The 17,380-nt window shown below is 47.7% G+C and overlaps 1 protein-coding gene across 1 annotated transcript; it reads left to right on the top strand.

Moving 5' to 3' along the window:
• The first annotated feature begins 1,268 nt into the window (after nt 1–1,268).
• On the top strand, nt 1,269–6,995 carry LOC115310806. The gene is made up of 4 exons (XM_040502746.2): nt 1,269–2,460; nt 2,528–2,627; nt 2,699–3,121; nt 3,219–6,995. Exons 1-4 carry the CDS (start codon nt 1,269–1,271, stop codon nt 6,880–6,882), a joined length of 5,379 nt encoding a protein of 1,792 aa, XP_040358680.2. The 3' UTR covers nt 6,883–6,995.
• The last annotated feature ends 10,385 nt before the right edge of the window (nt 6,996–17,380 follow it).

Raw genomic sequence — 17,380 nt, 5'->3', positions numbered from 1 at the left:
CCCATTTCCTCAGGACAGGATTTGTTCAGAGCGGCTCCGAGGCACGAAGAAGCAATACCTCTTTTCACTAACTTGGAGTGGGAAGAATTAAAAGGGAGTACAGCTTTCTTGGAGCGAGGTTCGTAAGCCCAGCACACATGGTCATCTAAGAATTTTAGTTTTAAATCCAAAAATTGTAACGAGCCCTCCTTGGTCCTCTCATGAGTGAATTTTAACCCATGAGAGCAGGACGTGAACGTGCCGATTACGTCAGCCACCTTGTTATCAGTGAGTTTGTTCCCTGGGAGGGCTTGTTGAAGCTGCAGAGGGCCTCAAAAAGAAATTTAGGGGTGCGGAAAGAAACGTTCTTGAACGCCAAAAAGTAAGAACCGCTGTAATACCTTACATTCACGCAGTGTCTCATAACTTAAAAAAGGTGGCGGAACGTTACGACGTTCCTGTCGTTTTTTCAGCCCCTAAAAAGCTTTCTGCGTTATGCAGGAAAATCAATGATCCCGAAGGGAAGAGTGACGAGTGTAAGAAAAAACACCAGAATAAGTTTGTAGAATGTCACACTGGTGTTGTGTATGACATTCCGCTTTCTTGCGGTAGGTCTTACGTAGGCCAAACTGGGCGTTGTGTGAATGATCGCGCAAGAGAGCATGCTGCTTCCTTAAAACAGTCACCTTCGGGGCACCTGGCTGTGCATTGCAACCGATGTGAGTGCACACCAGTTTTCAATGACGTGGCAATCCTGGGGCGATACAGCAAAAAGATTACAAGGGAAATTCATGAGGCGTATGCAATAAGGAAGGGTGCAGATAAGTGCATAAGCGAGCCTTCAGTGACTCTGTCAGAAAAAGAGTGTCTATTCTTGGATAAAGAGTGGGCACGTGGAAAGTGACGTGGTGTTTTTTTTTTTTTTTAAAGTGTATATAATACTATGTTTTTCCATAAATAGATCATTTTATTATCAAAGTGATAGCGGCGCCTGCACTGGAAGAAGTGCCGGTTTGCAGATACCCGAAGGACCGGGCAAAAACTACTTCCACCGAAAGTCCTCACCGCTGCGGACCCCCGGAAGCAACCTTTGACTGGGTGAGCCAAATTTTCACCAGTTTTGACCAAAACCACTAGAACGCGGGGAAAAGTAGCTAGACCCAGCGAAGCCTACTTCACCGGCGCGCCGGCGGCGCTCTTCGCCGTCGAGTGGGCGTCCGGGGGTCCCTCCCCACCCCCCGGGCTACCCAAGCATGGAGCCGACTGGACAGCCGACTGATGGAAACACCATGCCCGAACTCGAGGATATGGACGAGGTGCAGGGCGAAGCCCATACCAATAATACCCCCGGTAATGACGAGCCGCAATCAGCGGAGGAGACAAACTTTCCGCCCTGGATCAAGATACTTAGCCGGAAACAACAAAGACTTCAAAACCAGGCCTACCGGAAGACTCTAGAAGAATCTAGACGGAACGACGAGCAACCACCCCCTGGCAAGATGCTAACGGGCGCGAAAACCCGCCAGACGTCGAAACCGCGGAAGCGACAGCTCCCACCGCTACCGATTGAGGATTACAAAGTGGTCGTCCGCCCCTTGGATGGTCTGAACCTCGGAGCTTGGGGCCCCGATCAAGTCTACCGAGCCATCAAGTTGGCGGCGAAGCTCTCTCCTCTCGAGACTGCGGAAATCAAGACGAGGCTCCGTAAGGACCAGAACTTGGCCGTTGTGAGCACTCCAAGTGTCGACACGTTGGAGCGGCTTTGCAATATCTCCTCCATCGCACTCGGAGAAAAGCAGTTCCGAGTAAAACCTTACGCCGCCATGCCGGACGACTCCTGTAAGGGGGTCATCTCGGGTCTCACATCTCGGCCCTCGTCCGAGTGGCTCACTGAAGAACTCAATGCACGGAACACCAACTACATAGTCCTGAACGCTCGAATGATGGGTAGTACGACCTCAGCCATCATCACTTTTCACGGACTCAGGGTTCCCCGCCTAGTGTATATCGATGGCGGCGAATTTGAGTGCAGGGTCTACAGACCCAAAAAACAAGTCTGCACTAAGTGCCTAGGACTAGGACACCGAGAGGACGTGTGCCCTCAGCCTGAAAAGCAACGATGCTCAAAGTGTGGAACTGAAGGCAGTGCCATGGACTCGCACGAATGCGAAGCGAAGTGCGTGAATTGTTGCGGGGCTCACCCGGCTACGGACCCTCGATGCCCCGCAAGGCAGCGAGCACCGTACAACAAGTCACGCGTTCAGAAGTACCTGCAGCAACAACAACATGGCCGCCATCAGCAGGGAAGTCAACGGCCCCAGCACGTGGCTTCACCGCTTCAACCCGGGCAAGCGACCCAGGCTGTACCCCCCGAGGAGCAGTGGCCACGACTACCAACGAGGGGATGGGCGAACCAAAACCCGTACGCTCTGCTGGCCTCCGAAGCACTCGACAGCAGCCCAACGTCGACGGGCCCTCAAGGTTCAGACACCCGCTCCGGATCCAAGCGGGCCCGGAGCAGATCCAAGGCGAGATCTCGCTCCCGCAGCCGAGCCCGATCCCGGTCGAGACGGAGGATGCAGCAACAACGGTCGGCGCAGGAAGCTGAAACCCGAAAATCAAGGAGCCCCGGTCCAGAGGCCCCGAAGGTGAGCTGGACAGGGCAGCAGCCTCCCACTCCCTCCCAATTCCCCGCATGCCCCCCTTCTCCCGCTCCTAGATCCAGCGTTAGGACACAACACCACACACACAAACAAAACACTCAGCACACGTTCATTGAAAGCAATCCTTGTGCCACCGACACTTCCTTCTTGGACACCTTGAGGCGTGAACTCAGGGCGGAAATGCAGAGCTATCGAGATGAGCTCCGCATGATTAGGGAGGAGATGCAGAGATCTAGGGAGGAACTTAAAAAATCTAGACTTGAGCCACTCGGTCTCAGCGAAGAACTTAAACGCGAAGTAGCCAAACAGATCGCCGAGGCCAGACTTGGTATTAGCAAGGAACTGGATCACATGACCACTACACTCAAAGGGGACATGCAGACTGGCATGGACAACGCCCGTAGACAAATCCTTAAGGAAAATAGAGCCCAACTCCCTGAGCTGGTTCGAGACATTCTCTCCGCGATGCCTCGACACAGGCTCGGGGTAAAGAGCCTCAAGGCAGCGGGACACCGCTCGTCCGGAACAGGGTCTCCCCCAGTTACGCACTTAAGCTTATCCCAGAACCATCCCCAGAACTTTACTCAGGAACAACACAATGGAACGGGACAGTAACAGGGTCAGAGCGGCGGACCACCCGATCCTCCGCAAACGCCCACCCAGTAACATACGCGTTTGGCAGTGGAACTGCAGGGGCTATCGGCGCAAGCGCGGGGCGCTCACGCAGTTCCTCGCCACACTCGACGAAAAACCCGAAGTTATCGCAATGCAGGAAACCGCGTGTACACCGGCACTCTCGGGATACGTGACTTGTGCTTCAAAACCGGAACACGAGGGCGTACCTCCGAGGGTAGCCACTCTCGTAGCCAAACATCTACCGTTCATTCCACATCAGTTAGAAAGGGTCACTGGCATACCATATGTCTTTCTCGAGTTGCTCCCGCAGAAAAGCGGACAGAGCAGTCTTTTCGTGCTTAATTTGTACAGTTCACCAAGGGCGAAAAAAGACACCTTTGACGCGATCTTTAGAGACGCTATCGCCTTAACCAAACCGAGCGAGAATACGCTTCTCATAGTAGGGGATCTGAACGCGGCCCACCCGGCATGGGGATATTATCAAGAGTCGGTGAAAGGACGAAAACTAGCCACGGCCATAGACAGAAATCAGCTTACGCTCCTCAACGAGCCGGATCAGCCCACGAGGGTAGGGAACAGCGCGAGCCGCGACACGTGCCCGGACCTCTCCCTCGCCAGAGCGAGAGGCCCGTGCACGTGGACCAACCTCCAGGAGAGTCTGGGCAGCGATCATTTTATCATTGAAATTCAAGTTCCAGTGCAGGCTCATCGTAGACACAAGAAGGCCCTGCGGTTGGTCAACTGGGACTCGTTCCGCCAGCTCAGGGCTCAGACAAACGCCGAAGAGATAGATGAAAACGTACCATTGGCACAATGGGTAAGAAAACTCCACGCCGACATTCAGAGAGTAACCAAGACAGTTCAGACGACGGACAAGGCGCCCGTCGTCGACCCGCATCTTCTTCATCTATGGGAAGCCCGGCGTGGCCTAACTAAAAGATGGAGAAGACAGAAATATAATCGGAAACTAAAAATTCGCATAGCCAAAATTACCCAAGAAGCCGAGCGTTATGCAGAGGAGCTCACCCAATCTAATTGGCATAAACTATGGGACAAACTACAAGGTACCCTAGGAACTAGGCAGACCTGGAGTCTGCTCAAGAGTCTGCTTGACCCCACAAAGACTAGGACCGAAACCAACAAGGCTATAATAAAACTTGTTCACCAAACGGCACACAACGGGGAGAACGCCTTGTGGGAGTTCCTAAAGGAACGTTACATCGCATCCGGCCCCAGACCAAACTACCGCCCATATCCCCACGAAGAAGCAGGCCATCCGCTGGATCAGGACATATCTGAATACGAAGTTAGGGGAATACTCACTGGCCTAACCCGCAATAGCGCTCCCGGAGAGGACGGAGTCACGTACAGGATTCTCAGGAATCTGGACGATGCCTCCGTTTCGGCCCTCACGTCATACTTTAACAGGGTATGGAGTACCGGTGTCCTCCCACCGGAATGGAAACACGCCGAGATCACCTTCATCCCAAAACCTGGGAAGGCTCTCACGCTAGAAAACCTTCGTCCCATTTCACTAACATCGTGTATAGGTAAGCTTCTGGAACACATAGTTCTCAGACGCCTTCAATCCCATCTCGAAGCTAACGGATTTCTTGGGGACACAATGTTCGGGTTTCGACAAAATCTGTCAGCACAGGACGTCCTCCTACAGCTCAAAGAGGACATCCTAGACTTTCCTGGAAGAACGCAGACGAGAGCGGTACTCGCGTTGGACCTTAGAGGAGCTTTTGACAACGTGTCTCACGACGCCATTCTCGAGGGCTTGACCAGAGCACACTGCGGCAAAAGAACTTACGACTATGTCCGTGCGTTTCTGACGGACAGGACCGCTACTCTAGGGCTGGGAGATCTTCGCTCCCAGCCCATCAAGCTCTCGGGGAGGGGAACGCCACAGGGTTCCGTCCTTTCGCCGACTCTCTTTAATATAGCCATTTCAAGTCTCCCGACCCTGCTGGGGGCCATCCCTAACGTCAGGCATGCTCTGTATGCAGACGACATCACCATCTGGACAAGCAAGGGTTCGGATGGTGAGATACAGGACGGACTTCAGGAGGCGGTCGAAATCACTCAAAAGGTTGCAGAAGCAGCAGGACTAACTTGCGCCGCCGACAAGTCTGAGCTTCTACTCATTAGAAGCAAACCTTGCACTAAAGCAGATGAAATTTGTTTAAATCTAAATGGAGAGAAGATACCCACAGTCGACAGACTCAGAGTACTCGGCCTACATATTCAGTCCAACGGCAAGGCATCCTTCACCGTGCAAATGCTTCGCAGGCAATGCCAGCAGATTGCCCACCTCATACGAAGGGTGGGCAATGGACGTGGCGGGCTTAAAGAAGCCGACACCGTGAGAATTGTCCAGGCTCTTCTAGTAAGTAGAGTTGTCTACCATTGTCCTTTCCATAACTTTAAACGCAGAGAGATAGACACTCTCAATACGATCCTCCGAACTGCTATAAAAACGGCGGTTGGATTGCCTCAGCATACATCCACGCAGCGCCTTCTTCGACTTGGTATTCACAATACTATAGAAGAACTGATTGAGGCTCAGGCTGTTGGACAGCGTACAAGACTCAGCTACACACAGCCTGGAAGAAATCTCTTAGCCAGGCTCGGCTACAAACCACTTAATAAAGAACAGGGCTGTATGCGGCTAAAATCTGTCCCACCGAGCATTGCGGCTAAAATACGAGTTTTGCCCCTACCAAAGAACATGCATCCCACTCTTAATGCAGGTAGACGCCTCGCTCGTACCCGCTACCTAAGGCTCAAGTATCAAAACGACCCAGACGTCTGTTACACTGACGCTGGGGAGTACACTTCCCCACGTGAGGCAAAATGCATAGTCGTCTGCGACTCGCTTGGACGAGGTGAAGCGATAGCGTCTCTCGCCGCTCCCACATCGATCGCGGAGGCCGAAGAAGCGGCAATAGCATTAGCCGTAGCACGGATTTCGCGTAAAACTGAAAACACAGACAAGACCTGTACCATAATCACTGATTCACAGCCAGCGTGCAGGGCGTTCGCGCGATGCGTCGTCTCACAACGAAGTGGACACATTCTAAACACAGTTAATCAAAGCTCACTACCCGCAATCCAGATAGTCTGGACTCCTGGACATACCTCCCTCTCTGGCAACGAGAGTGCGGATGCACTCGCCCGAGAAATAGCCGGCCGGGCGTTGCATGGGGAAGGGGAGGCACCGGAGAATCACAACATGACCACCTCGGACTTACGCACAGAGCCAACACCGCTACACACGTACAATCAAATCACGGCATTTTACAGATCACAGCGTAGAACACTACCCCCTCCGCACAGGGACCTATCTAGGCAGGAAGGGATTGAGTGGCGACAGATACAAACACACACTTTCCCAAATTTGTACCACAAGCATCTATTTTTCCTAACAGATACCGGGGCACCTGCCCCGGCTGCCAATCCCCCGAACCTTCCCTTTTCCACTCTACCTGGGCCTGCCCCTCTCCACCGGGGCAAGGCATCCTTCCCATCCCTGACCCATCCTTTACCTCCTGGGAGGCTGCGCTGTCTAGCGCAAAGCCCGAGGACCAGCGAATGCTGATCTCTCGGGCTAAGCGGATAGCAGAGGCCAACGGGGCCCTGGACTAGGGGCTCCCGACCAGAGAGAAAACACTCCTGCCTTTTCCCTGAATAAAGTTTTTCCTCCTCCTCCTCCTCCTCCATAAATAAATCTTCAGTTGCGAGTGCGCCTTGTGTTGTCGTCTTCTTACCTTGTCCTGGTCTTTCGGCGCTTGTCTTTTTCCAATATGAACCAACTGGCCCAACTCACCATTTTGTTGCATGTTTAGGAGTCAGGCGTGAGATGTGTACTCTACTTCGTCAGGAGTTTCAAACCGCGTCGTACCGCGAAGTTGTTTAACTAACATCGGAGCTCACAGACGTTTGGAAATGGGCACTGCCGACGGCGGGAAACGCTCTTCGATGAAAAGTAGGTCCATATTTCTTTCCAAATTATTTTAACAGTCACTCAACTTTTCTACACTTGTTGAAGATTGGAAAATAGGGAAGGTGGTTCCGCTTCATAAATCAGTAAAAAGCGCAGTCGTATTTGCTACCGAGCGATCTCATTAATTAGTACACCCTGCAAAATCATGGAGCATATCGTTTATTCGAACCTTGTTATTCTCTTAAACCCTAACTCATTTTTTACACCCTCTCAGCCTTGTTTTCGTAAATTTCTTTCCTGTGAGACCCAACTTCTTTCTTTCACTACTTATCTCCTTTGAATTATCGGTCAAAGATCCCAGGTTGATTGTCTTTTCTTTTATCTCTGCAAAGCATTCGATAAGGCTCCTCACAAGCTTTTAATTCTAATATTAAATAAACTTAACATCGAACCCAATGTTTTTTCATAGATTGAAAAGTTTATTACAAATCGGACTCAGTTTGTCTCTAATGATAATGCTAATTCTCACCTCAGTGCAGTAATATCCGGTATCTTTCAAGGGTTCGTTTTAAGACCTCTTTTGTTTCTTATTTATATCAATGCCTCAGAACCTTTCATCATCTACTAACCTCTTTGCTGATTACTGTGTAATCTATCGCGAAATTAGTAACGAATATGATACTCCTCTTCTTGAAACAGACTTTGATCCCAGTTTTGGAGTGGCGTAACACATGGTCCAGGACTAAGATAACCAGATGTAAGGCTAGGCGCGCAACTCGATGTAACACCTCAGCACTGACGTACTGCCACGGTAGCTCTCCATTACAGCTCGTAACTTCCTACAACATCTTGGTGTTCATATTACCCATAATATGTCATAATACCTTCACATTGATCACATGTCTGCTAACCCCAACTCAATGCTTAGTTACTTAAAACGATATTTTACTATGGACCCCGTGTCATTAAAATTAATTAAATTTAAAACTCTGGTAGGTTTTCAAAATCAAAAAATTGCTGCAACTATATAGGATCCTGGTCACTTAAGATTTGTATCTAACATTGAGGCCGTCCAAAATAGCGGCGCATAATTTATATGCTTTGTAATTATCACCGTACCGCAAGTGTCTCGTCTATAAAAACTAACTTGCGTCTGCCTCTCCTGCATTTGTGTCGCCAAGTTTCTCGTCTTTGCCTTTTTCACAAAATGTATTGCTCTCACCCTATTGTAAAAGAAAGGTTTCTTCTTCCTCCCCCATATACCTCAGCTCACCTTTACCATCACTCCAAGGTAAGATTTATTTAATGTCGTACAAACGCCTACTTTGAGTCCTTCATAATCAAAACGTCTTCCAAGTGGGGCCACCTTCCGGCATCGTTAGCGTCCATTTCATCCCCTGATTCATTCGAAACTCCGATGCCCCAACATTTTTGTTGATACTAACTTTGACTGTTCATCTTGTACATGGTATGTACTTGATTTGTTTTGACTTAATTTTGTATAGTATATTGCCCCTCCCCCCTGTAATGCCCTATTGACCCTGAGGGTACTGAAAGATATATAATAAAGAAACTTTGTGTGTCGAGGCAGCGGTCAGTGGCAAAACCAGGCTTTGTCGGTTTTGCGTCGAGCAAACGCGTACTCCAGTGCAGCCGGAGAAGCGCCGGTATGGTTTTGTTGCTGCTGTGCTGCTATGCGTTTATGGAGAGAACGCGTTGTTTTGTTTAAAGGGAAGATGGGGCACTTCTACATTTGAAAAAAAAAACGCTTGAATTGCGTTCATTTGGCCTTTAGAATAACAGATATCAAAATTATATTTCAATGCGACGCGCCGGAGAGCCACAAGAGCAATTTCAAAATACGACTGAAGCCCCGCCTCCCTAGCCTTGGGCAGCCAAAAGCGCCGTCGATGACGTCACGGACAGCGTCTGTCTTTCGCGTTTTTCTCGCGTTTAACAATACTTACGCAGAAAATGGATTGGGTATTCGGGTTCACGGGGTAAAAATATACTAGAATTCACTTCTAACTCATTTTTTCCAAGAAGCTCCGTAGCTTCCCTTTAAAAGAGGAGACAGTGCGACAGTTTAGCCACAGAGCTCGCTCAACCCGCTTTTTCCGTCGGCTCAGGACGGCGAGGCGGCAGAGAGAAAGACCCGTCTGGGCACCGAACGTTAGCACATTTCGTGTTCCTGCCCTGGCCTTCCTCTGCCTGCAGTGCGACGGCCACCCGCGAAGCTCAGCAGCCACCGCACTAAACCGGAGTTTTATTCCAGGACGCGAAATGGAATCTTTAATTATGTAGCAGACGATGCCGTCGATACTCTCGTAGCAGACCAATTTCTCTCGTCGACTTCTCTGCACCTCTGCGCGAATTCCGCGCGGAGTGATATACGGAGTGCAGGCCGATTCGCGTCCTATCGCCGGCGTTTGATTGGCCCCGGCCACCAGTAGGTGTGGCTAAGCAGAAACCGAGTATAGACAATTTGAGCTTTTGCAGAGTAATAACATATGCTACATTATCTTCAACTATGACTTCAGTGTCATCAAATCAACCTTTCATTTTGGCAACTGTATGTGAGTAACAGTAGACTGTTACTTGAATACCGGCGATAGCTTTAGCAGCCGCCGATGTCAGAAAAATTCTCAGGTGCTTTAACTTATTCATGTTTCTTAGTTGAACATTTTCGTGGAGTGCGTTGGTGAACATTCCCCAGAACAACTGTCACTATCTAATACGACCGTCGGACCTTTGCATCTCAAGAATGGGTAGCTTCGCGTATCTGCCATATATTTCGCAAAACGTAGTTGTTTTCTAATTCGAGACGTCGCTGGGGCAGCTGCTACGGTATGATGGAACTTCTGCTGATCGGTGTGGCGGTATATTGTCGAAAAATATAATTACTTGATCTTCGTAATTCAGTACGGTCTTGTACTCTTCTCTCAAATCTTGGTCTGCCTCATATTGCTCCAAATCTCGGTTCAGAACCATGAGTTCCTCACTGCTTGTACTGAGATGTCCGAGAAATGTTGTAATGTCAATGACTGAAGTAGCGAATTGGCCGAGTTGGTAAACGTTATACACGATAAAAATCGCTCAAACAACGAAGACTAGTTAAAGAAACATACACGCTAGGACGACGCTATACTCGCAACAGAAGTTCATTAGTGAAAAAGGCAACCATCTACTCATCAACAAGCACCATAGTGATATGCATAGCGTTGTCTGAAGTGTTTCAAAGCCGAAGCTATTGTGGTACTTCTTAATGAGTATGTGATTGTTAACGTTATCTGTCTTGGTTACAGTGTTTTCTTTATGTCTTTTTCACTGGTAAAAATTTATTTGCGAGTATAGTCCTGTCGTGTATTATTTTTTTCACTCCGTCTTTGTTGTTTGAGCTGTTTTCACCATGTAATCATGTATAAAGTCTTTGAGGTCGTAACTTTTGTTGGAAATGACAGCACTGACATGTTAATGAGCCGCGTCGTTTGAGCGCCACGAGCTGTTCATTTGGTTCTCACCCGCTTCATCTCAGTTCGTCCTACGGTTCTAGTAAAGGCCTCTAATGAGGAGGTGGTTCCCGGGTTTCGGCACCTGGACTGACTTTTGCTAAGTAACGTGACGACATACTTTTTTTTTTTACATATAACTGGGTTTAAAGGGGCACTGACACATCAAAATCATAGTTTTTTTATTATCCAAAACGATTGAAAACGATGCCGGGACATTACCCTCAAAATTCGAAACTTTAGAATTCAGTGTTTGTGAAGTAAAAAAAAGGATTTCCCAATGCCGAATTCGAAGTTCCCGCGCGATCCGCACCAGTGCAGTTACGTCACATTTTGCGGTCTCCTGAGTTTACTTTCTCTCGGTACTCCGCTCCACGCTACAAAGCAAAGCGCCATTGCCACCGCGACACGAAGCGCCGGCGGACCGGGAAAAAACCGGTTTCTTCCCCCGACTCACCGGTCATCCTCTGCTTGAGCGACGCCCAGTTGTCCGAGGGGGGATACAAATCCAGGAAGCGACATGACACCGGACTTGTTTTTGGTATGTCAAAAAGAGGGGCCGTAGCGCGTTCGCAATGGCATTAAAAAACATGTTTTACAATATCCGTTATTAAATGTTATAGAACTGTCGCCTACAAAGCTTCTAAATTTCCTGATTTTTCACTTCACCGATCAAACGAAGCGAGGAGGCGAAGAGCGGGAGAGGAAAACGCCAAAAATAAAAAAGCGCGCGCGCGCATAAAAATTTCTTTTTTTTTCGCTATGCGTTTTTTTTTTTTTTTTTTTTTTTTTTTGCGTGACTATGACTACAATTCTCATCGTTTTGTTTTATAGAATAAAAAAATACGACCTTTGGGGTTTCAGTGACCCTTTAATGTGACGAAACCCGTTTGAGAATCGCACTGTTTGCAGTTGTAAAAAGGGAAGTCGCGTACGTATCCTTGAACCGCGCTCTTGATCGTCCTCTTCTTTGCTCAAAGCCAATTTGAAATATTTTAACAGGCTTGTTTTTATAAAGATTGCTTTTCTTTTTCTTCTAGAGCCAACCTGCTTTGTCCTTGTGAGTGTGCAGTACGCACCAATCTCCACTTATGTTTGTGTGACATGCGCCTTGAGAGGACTATTTGCGCATTGCGGAGCAACACTGGAGGGTGGTAATAGTAGGAGCTTCCGGAGAATTATTTACTCCGTCTGACTAGAGTATATCCTAGGTGTCACTGCTCAGAAACGAAAGTGACATAAATGGCCATACTGAATTTTTTAAAAGGTATCAATTGCTTCCCTCAGTCAATTATGATTCCCACAGTTCCCTTCAACGAGGACGAAACAACAAAACAAAAGATGATGAGAATTGGAGAGAAAGTGAGTACGGAACTCTCCACTCTGCTCGGATCGGGAGGTGGCACTCTGGTGGGATGACAACTGTATTTTATTTCGGTGGCAGTTAGGGGAATACTTCGCTTCATACCGACGCGGTCCATTTCGTCGCTCCGCCAAGAGATCCCACATCGACGTCACGCTGCTGACGTCACGCCGCTCGACACGACTTTGATGTCACGCCGCGCATCCTCTCACCTGTTACCTCACGTCAGCTGACACCATGATGTGACAACGTCATGTCCCGTTTCACAGTGACGTCACGCGCCTCAATGACGTCAGGTGACACCTCGGTCACGTGATATCATGACTTCACGTGACACTCTGACGTCACGTGACATTCAGACGTCATGTGACGATGCGTCATGTGACACCATGACGGTACGTAGGAATCTAAACATGAGTCGCTGATAATAAAAACAATAAAAACAAAGCGTTTTAACTAATTTAGTCAGAAAGAGTCTATTGGACGGTAAAACCGATAGAGCTAGGTGGGTGTTAAAGCGGCCAAATCACAGGCATAAAAATAGGTGCGGCTACACTCTCGAGAGTTGAATGCGGGATTTTGGACGTGTTTTACAGTGAACACAAGCCGGTCTTAGTTTATGTCCAATAGCATTGCATAAGGCACGCCGGCAGCCCCACCAAGGACGGGAACAGGATGTGCATACACATGCAGTTTTGTCGTTTTCTGGATTTCAAACTTGGGTGGGCGATTTTCGAAGTGTCCTTTAATTACCACAAGGCGGTCCTATTTTGTGCCCAATAAAATAGTCTGGCAGGTTCACAAGACGCTCTCTACTTAATAGACCCTCACTGGTTTTAAAACGCTATGAAAAGTTCGTCTGGTGTGTTACTCCGTTGAATATGGAACGCACCTGCGGACACTATAGTTCGCGCTCGCACCTTTACTATTCTGGTACACTGTACCTTTCCCGTTCCTTCGGTCCATCTGCTCCGAAAGGACGCCTTAGCGGCTCCGATGTTTCACCTCAGCTGTTGCTGTGTTTCACATTACGGGTTGCGTAAGTGCCCGGACTCTTTATTTTATTTTGTATTTTACTATTCTCAGCGCGTTCTTTGGGAAATCAAAAATATCGACAAAAAGTAAAAAATTGAAAAAAAAGACGTTCGCTGGTATTTTTTTATAGAATGTGGCTAGAGCGAGCGTCAAAGATGGACGGAAGAGAGGGTCTAAAAAACCGCGAAAAACAAACAGTTCTGCCGTGCTTCTTTTTCTTTTTTTTCAGAGTACATTACCCGAGACACGAAAACAAAAGTGTTTGGAATCGCGAGAACAATGGCAGTGGAGGAAGAGCGGGAGAGCGGCGACAAACTCATTAGCGAGGAGATGTGGTGCGCTCTTCTCTTTTCTGTTTTGGCTTCATATAGTTCGGGAAGGCGCGCGAACATTCACTTTACTGTTCTGGCTCGTTTTTTGTCCTTTTTTTTCTTTTTTTTTCTTTCTTTAGGATGATTGCGGCTCACATCTCGATGTGGTTCCGTTTTTTTCTTCAGCTGCTCAAGTTGATTTATGTTTTGCTTTGCGAGTTAGGGAGGATCTACAGGAGCGAAGCATAAGCTACAGCTACACATGCCCGTGCAGTATACACGCAATCTTCAGGTCAGCTTGCGCTTGCGGTCGCAGCGTTAACCTCGCGCGCGCTTGGTTTCTTTCAAGAGGCCGTGGAATAGACAAAGCCAAGCCCATCAGGCCTAATCACAAGGTATGCACAAAAACCTCTTAAATTCTTGAAGGGACATGCGCCATTGAAACTTTTTTTTTTGTCTACCAAAGTTTAGTGGGAAATATTAGGACAGAAAAGAACAATGGGAGAGGACAGAGTGAAACTCGCAACTGAATATTACTGCATCTATCGTAAAAGAGGTCAACGAATTTATTTCGGGAAAATTATTTACTCAATTCTATCATAAAAGAGGTGCTCGCATCATGAAAGAGGTGATTATTTTTTTTTTTTTTGCTTGTAGCGTGAAAGAAGGTGGTCTCTCTTAAGTTAGATGGCCCATTGTTGGTACCTAATTTAGAGGAAGTGATTCAACATCTGGCAGTGAAGGCAAGGTCAGGAAGGTTTCGACATTCGCTAGGCTTTGAAATACCTGTACTACTTTGTCCCACTTAAGGCATTGTTCGAGCCGGTCAGCAGCAACATCGAGGATAATGACAGTGTGGCCTTCCAAAACATAAGCATAGCGGGAGAGTGCTTTCAAGAACTCCCGAGATCTTATCTTACATCCAGTGTGGTCACGTTCAATAACCATTCCTGTATACAAAATCAAGGAATATGCATTGGATCATGTGTGGCACCACTCAGTACTAAATGAAATATTCCTATCCCAGTGTGATAGCGACATAACCCGGAGCCTTCCCACCAACCTGGTGTTGCGTGCCTTTAGTTAAGTAGATGACGAACCCCGGACAAAAGCTCGCCGAAAAAAAGCTTACCGTACAAAAGCTCCCCGGACAGAAGCTCACCGAACAAAAGCTCACCCATTTTTTTCGCAGACCCGGACGAAAGCTCATGAGGAAAAGAATGCATGTTGTTCTTAACACGAGTGCGGAAAACTTAGGTGCATGCGTACGACATTCAATACTACGATAAATTAAATATCACAGGCGCATGGTTTGTTGATTAGGTGGAAACAAGCTCAGTTATGGATTTGTAAAAAGCGAATGCGGCTCCCTACTGCCTCCAGCTGTCTTAGTAGATCTGAGTCTACATGGAACCCCTCACAAATATTTTCCAGACGATTCTCTAGGCGCAGAGTGTTCTTTTTGCACCCGCTTCACTGTGGGCTCACCTCTCCGGGCTTGTGTCAGTGCTGTGGCAAAAAGCGCCTGATCCTGCTGTAGCCATTCAATTAGCCTCCAGACGCCTGAATGGGCGCGCCCGACAAGCGTCTGTATCGCGGAATTCCTTCCTTCGCAGGTGTTGTTCTTCCGGTCTTTATCTTGAAGAGTGGCGTCGTACATATTTATCCGTTCCAGGGAAACTCCGGTCGTCTTCGGCGCACAGTCAGGCACAAGGAAGTATTCGCTCTGAGCGTCGCTGTATAAGGAGCAGAAGTATCACGGAAGGGGTCTTTGATATACGTGCAATAAAGGTAGTCCAGCAGGAAGCCGATGTCACCGGTAGACCTTTTCCCTGATGTAGGTTAGTCATTCGGGCACAAGCTGTGGTCGAAGAAACGCAAGACTTTCCAAAATCCCTCACAGCTCTCTAAAGTGGTCATCTGTCTGGTATTTGTCAAAGAGTCCCAACTTCCTTTCCTTCGAACTTTTCCTTTTTTTTTCATTTGCAATTTTATGGTTTGTATAATAGTACAGCCTGCTTCAATATCCCTTTCACATCACAATAAAATAATTCTTGATTGCAAACACATTTACAACGCACAATGACGGAAACAATTTAATTTTCTGAGCCATTCACTTCAGATATTACCCTGAACCCCCCGAAAAAAAACCACGCATTAGTAATGAAGAGATATTCTACCTAACCTTCAAGTGCGTGTTTAGTGTGGCATAAGCACAATAAAAAGCGAGTATACCAAAGGGTGACTTCGCGTCTTCGGTCAGTCTTCGGGTTCAAAAACGTCGGTTCACGAAGTTTCTTGGACGTGGCACAAGTGTGCTCCCTTGAGTCAAGCAAACTTGATCTTAACGGCTCCACTCAGTTGCAGTGACGTACGTTTTGGTACCAAATCGTTGCTTCTCTGCCTGTTATGGTTTATCTGTCCACACCTTTGCATGGGATGGGGTACCAGTTCTCCTAAAAATGGTGCAATGTGCAACACATTTGCACTTTACCCCTCCCGTGTTTCGCCCGGGTAGTCCAAATGATGAGGTTAGCTTTTGTCAGGATCTGTGAAAAAAACGTGTGAGCTATTGTCCGGTGAGTTTTTCTCCGGTGAGCTTCTGACCGGACAGCGTTTGTCCGGTGGCCTTTTGTTCGGTTATCATATATGACTACTTCGTTCTCCTCCACGAAATACCTGGCTAACTTCACTCAAAACATGCACTTATTTGTATCAGTTACTTAAGGCAGAAAGCCTCCACACCATGTTTGCAAGAGAAGCTACGCGATTGAAATTCACACATAAAGTACTGACAATAGACTTCCGTTTCTGGACCCTCAGCTTGTCTTTTGAGATAGCCAGATATGTTGGACATGTTTACCACGTTTTACGAAGCAACTTCTTCCGTTTTAATCGGCCCATTTTAAAATCACTAAAAGGGATATGCTGCAGAGCAGCTTAAAAGCAGCCTTCGAAACGTCCTCCGAGCATTCAGCTAGTACAGATTTCAGGCACTGGTACAACGTCTATAAGATTCTGGATATCCCAGTTTGCTAGAGTTTCATATATCATATTGGTTGGTTAAACGTCATGAAAGAACAAAAGTGCTAACAGAAGAAACCGGCCAGCACTGGTTTCATAAATGCATAAATATCTCATAGCTTGATGTGGATAGCTACAATATCTGAAATGCAGGTGTTCCTCTTCGCTCGAAGCAAACACAAAAGATATGTTTAGAGATCAATATACTAAAAACATTTTACATTCATGCACTGGCCAACATGAACACAAGTACGTGAAATGCGACTTCAACGTCGTCTACCGAATATCGTGCTCCTGCGGGAGAGTGTATGTAGGTCAAACTGGCTGTTATGTTAAAGTGCGATTACGAGAAAATGCCCTATCTCTTCAATCATCAACATCAGGGGGGCTATATTGCACGATTCGACCTCCTCCCAGGAGACTAGGGAGAAGGAAGTGACGTAGGTGTGAATGAACGTATCTTCTGCAGATACCGTCATCAGCGACTCCACCAATCAACATCCAAAGAGTGTTGCTGACGTCACCACCTTCTTCCTAGTCTCCTGGGAGTCCAAAACGTGCAACATGGCCCCCCTGGACACCTCGCCATCAACGTCAAAGACTATGCATGCACCCCCGTGTTCACTGAAACTCGAATGCTCAAGCGTTACCGCGGCAAGAGGGCGAGAGAGATGCATGAGGCTAGATCTATCATGGATCAAGGGGACAAGTGCATAGCGCACCTTCTGTACACATGGCGAACCTTCTTCCCAGGCAGAGGGGCGAGAGTTCTTTCGAAAGAGATTATTTTTTTAACTGCTTGTCTTTGAAAGCAGGGTCACTCATTTTGAATAGAAATCGATGAGGTCGTACCCAATCAATTAGCCGCTCAAAGTCCATGATTCTGGATCATCTGCCCGACCGTTCGCTTG

Source organism: Ixodes scapularis, unplaced genomic scaffold (genome assembly GCF_016920785.2).
Source record: "Ixodes scapularis isolate PalLabHiFi unplaced genomic scaffold, ASM1692078v2 PGA_scaffold12__126_contigs__length_90152505, whole genome shotgun sequence".
Lineage (NCBI taxonomy): Eukaryota > Metazoa > Arthropoda > Arachnida > Ixodida > Ixodidae > Ixodes > Ixodes scapularis.
The sequence above is the reverse complement of the archived record's forward strand: the minus strand, read 5'-3'. Positions and strand labels throughout refer to the sequence as shown.

Bases quoted from the DNA above. Each gene is read 5' to 3' on its own strand.
- LOC115310806 (XM_040502746.2), top strand. From the start codon at position 1,269: ATGCCCGAACTCGAGGATATGGACGAGGTGCAGGGCGAAGCCCATACC. The intron at 2,461-2,527 runs GTTCAGACACCC...TCGCTCCCGCAG, and splicing joins AACGTCGACGGGCCCTCAAG to CCGAGCCCGATCCCGGTCGA. The intron at 3,122-3,218 runs GCTCGGGGTAAA...AACCATCCCCAG, and splicing joins TCCGCGATGCCTCGACACAG to AACTTTACTCAGGAACAACA.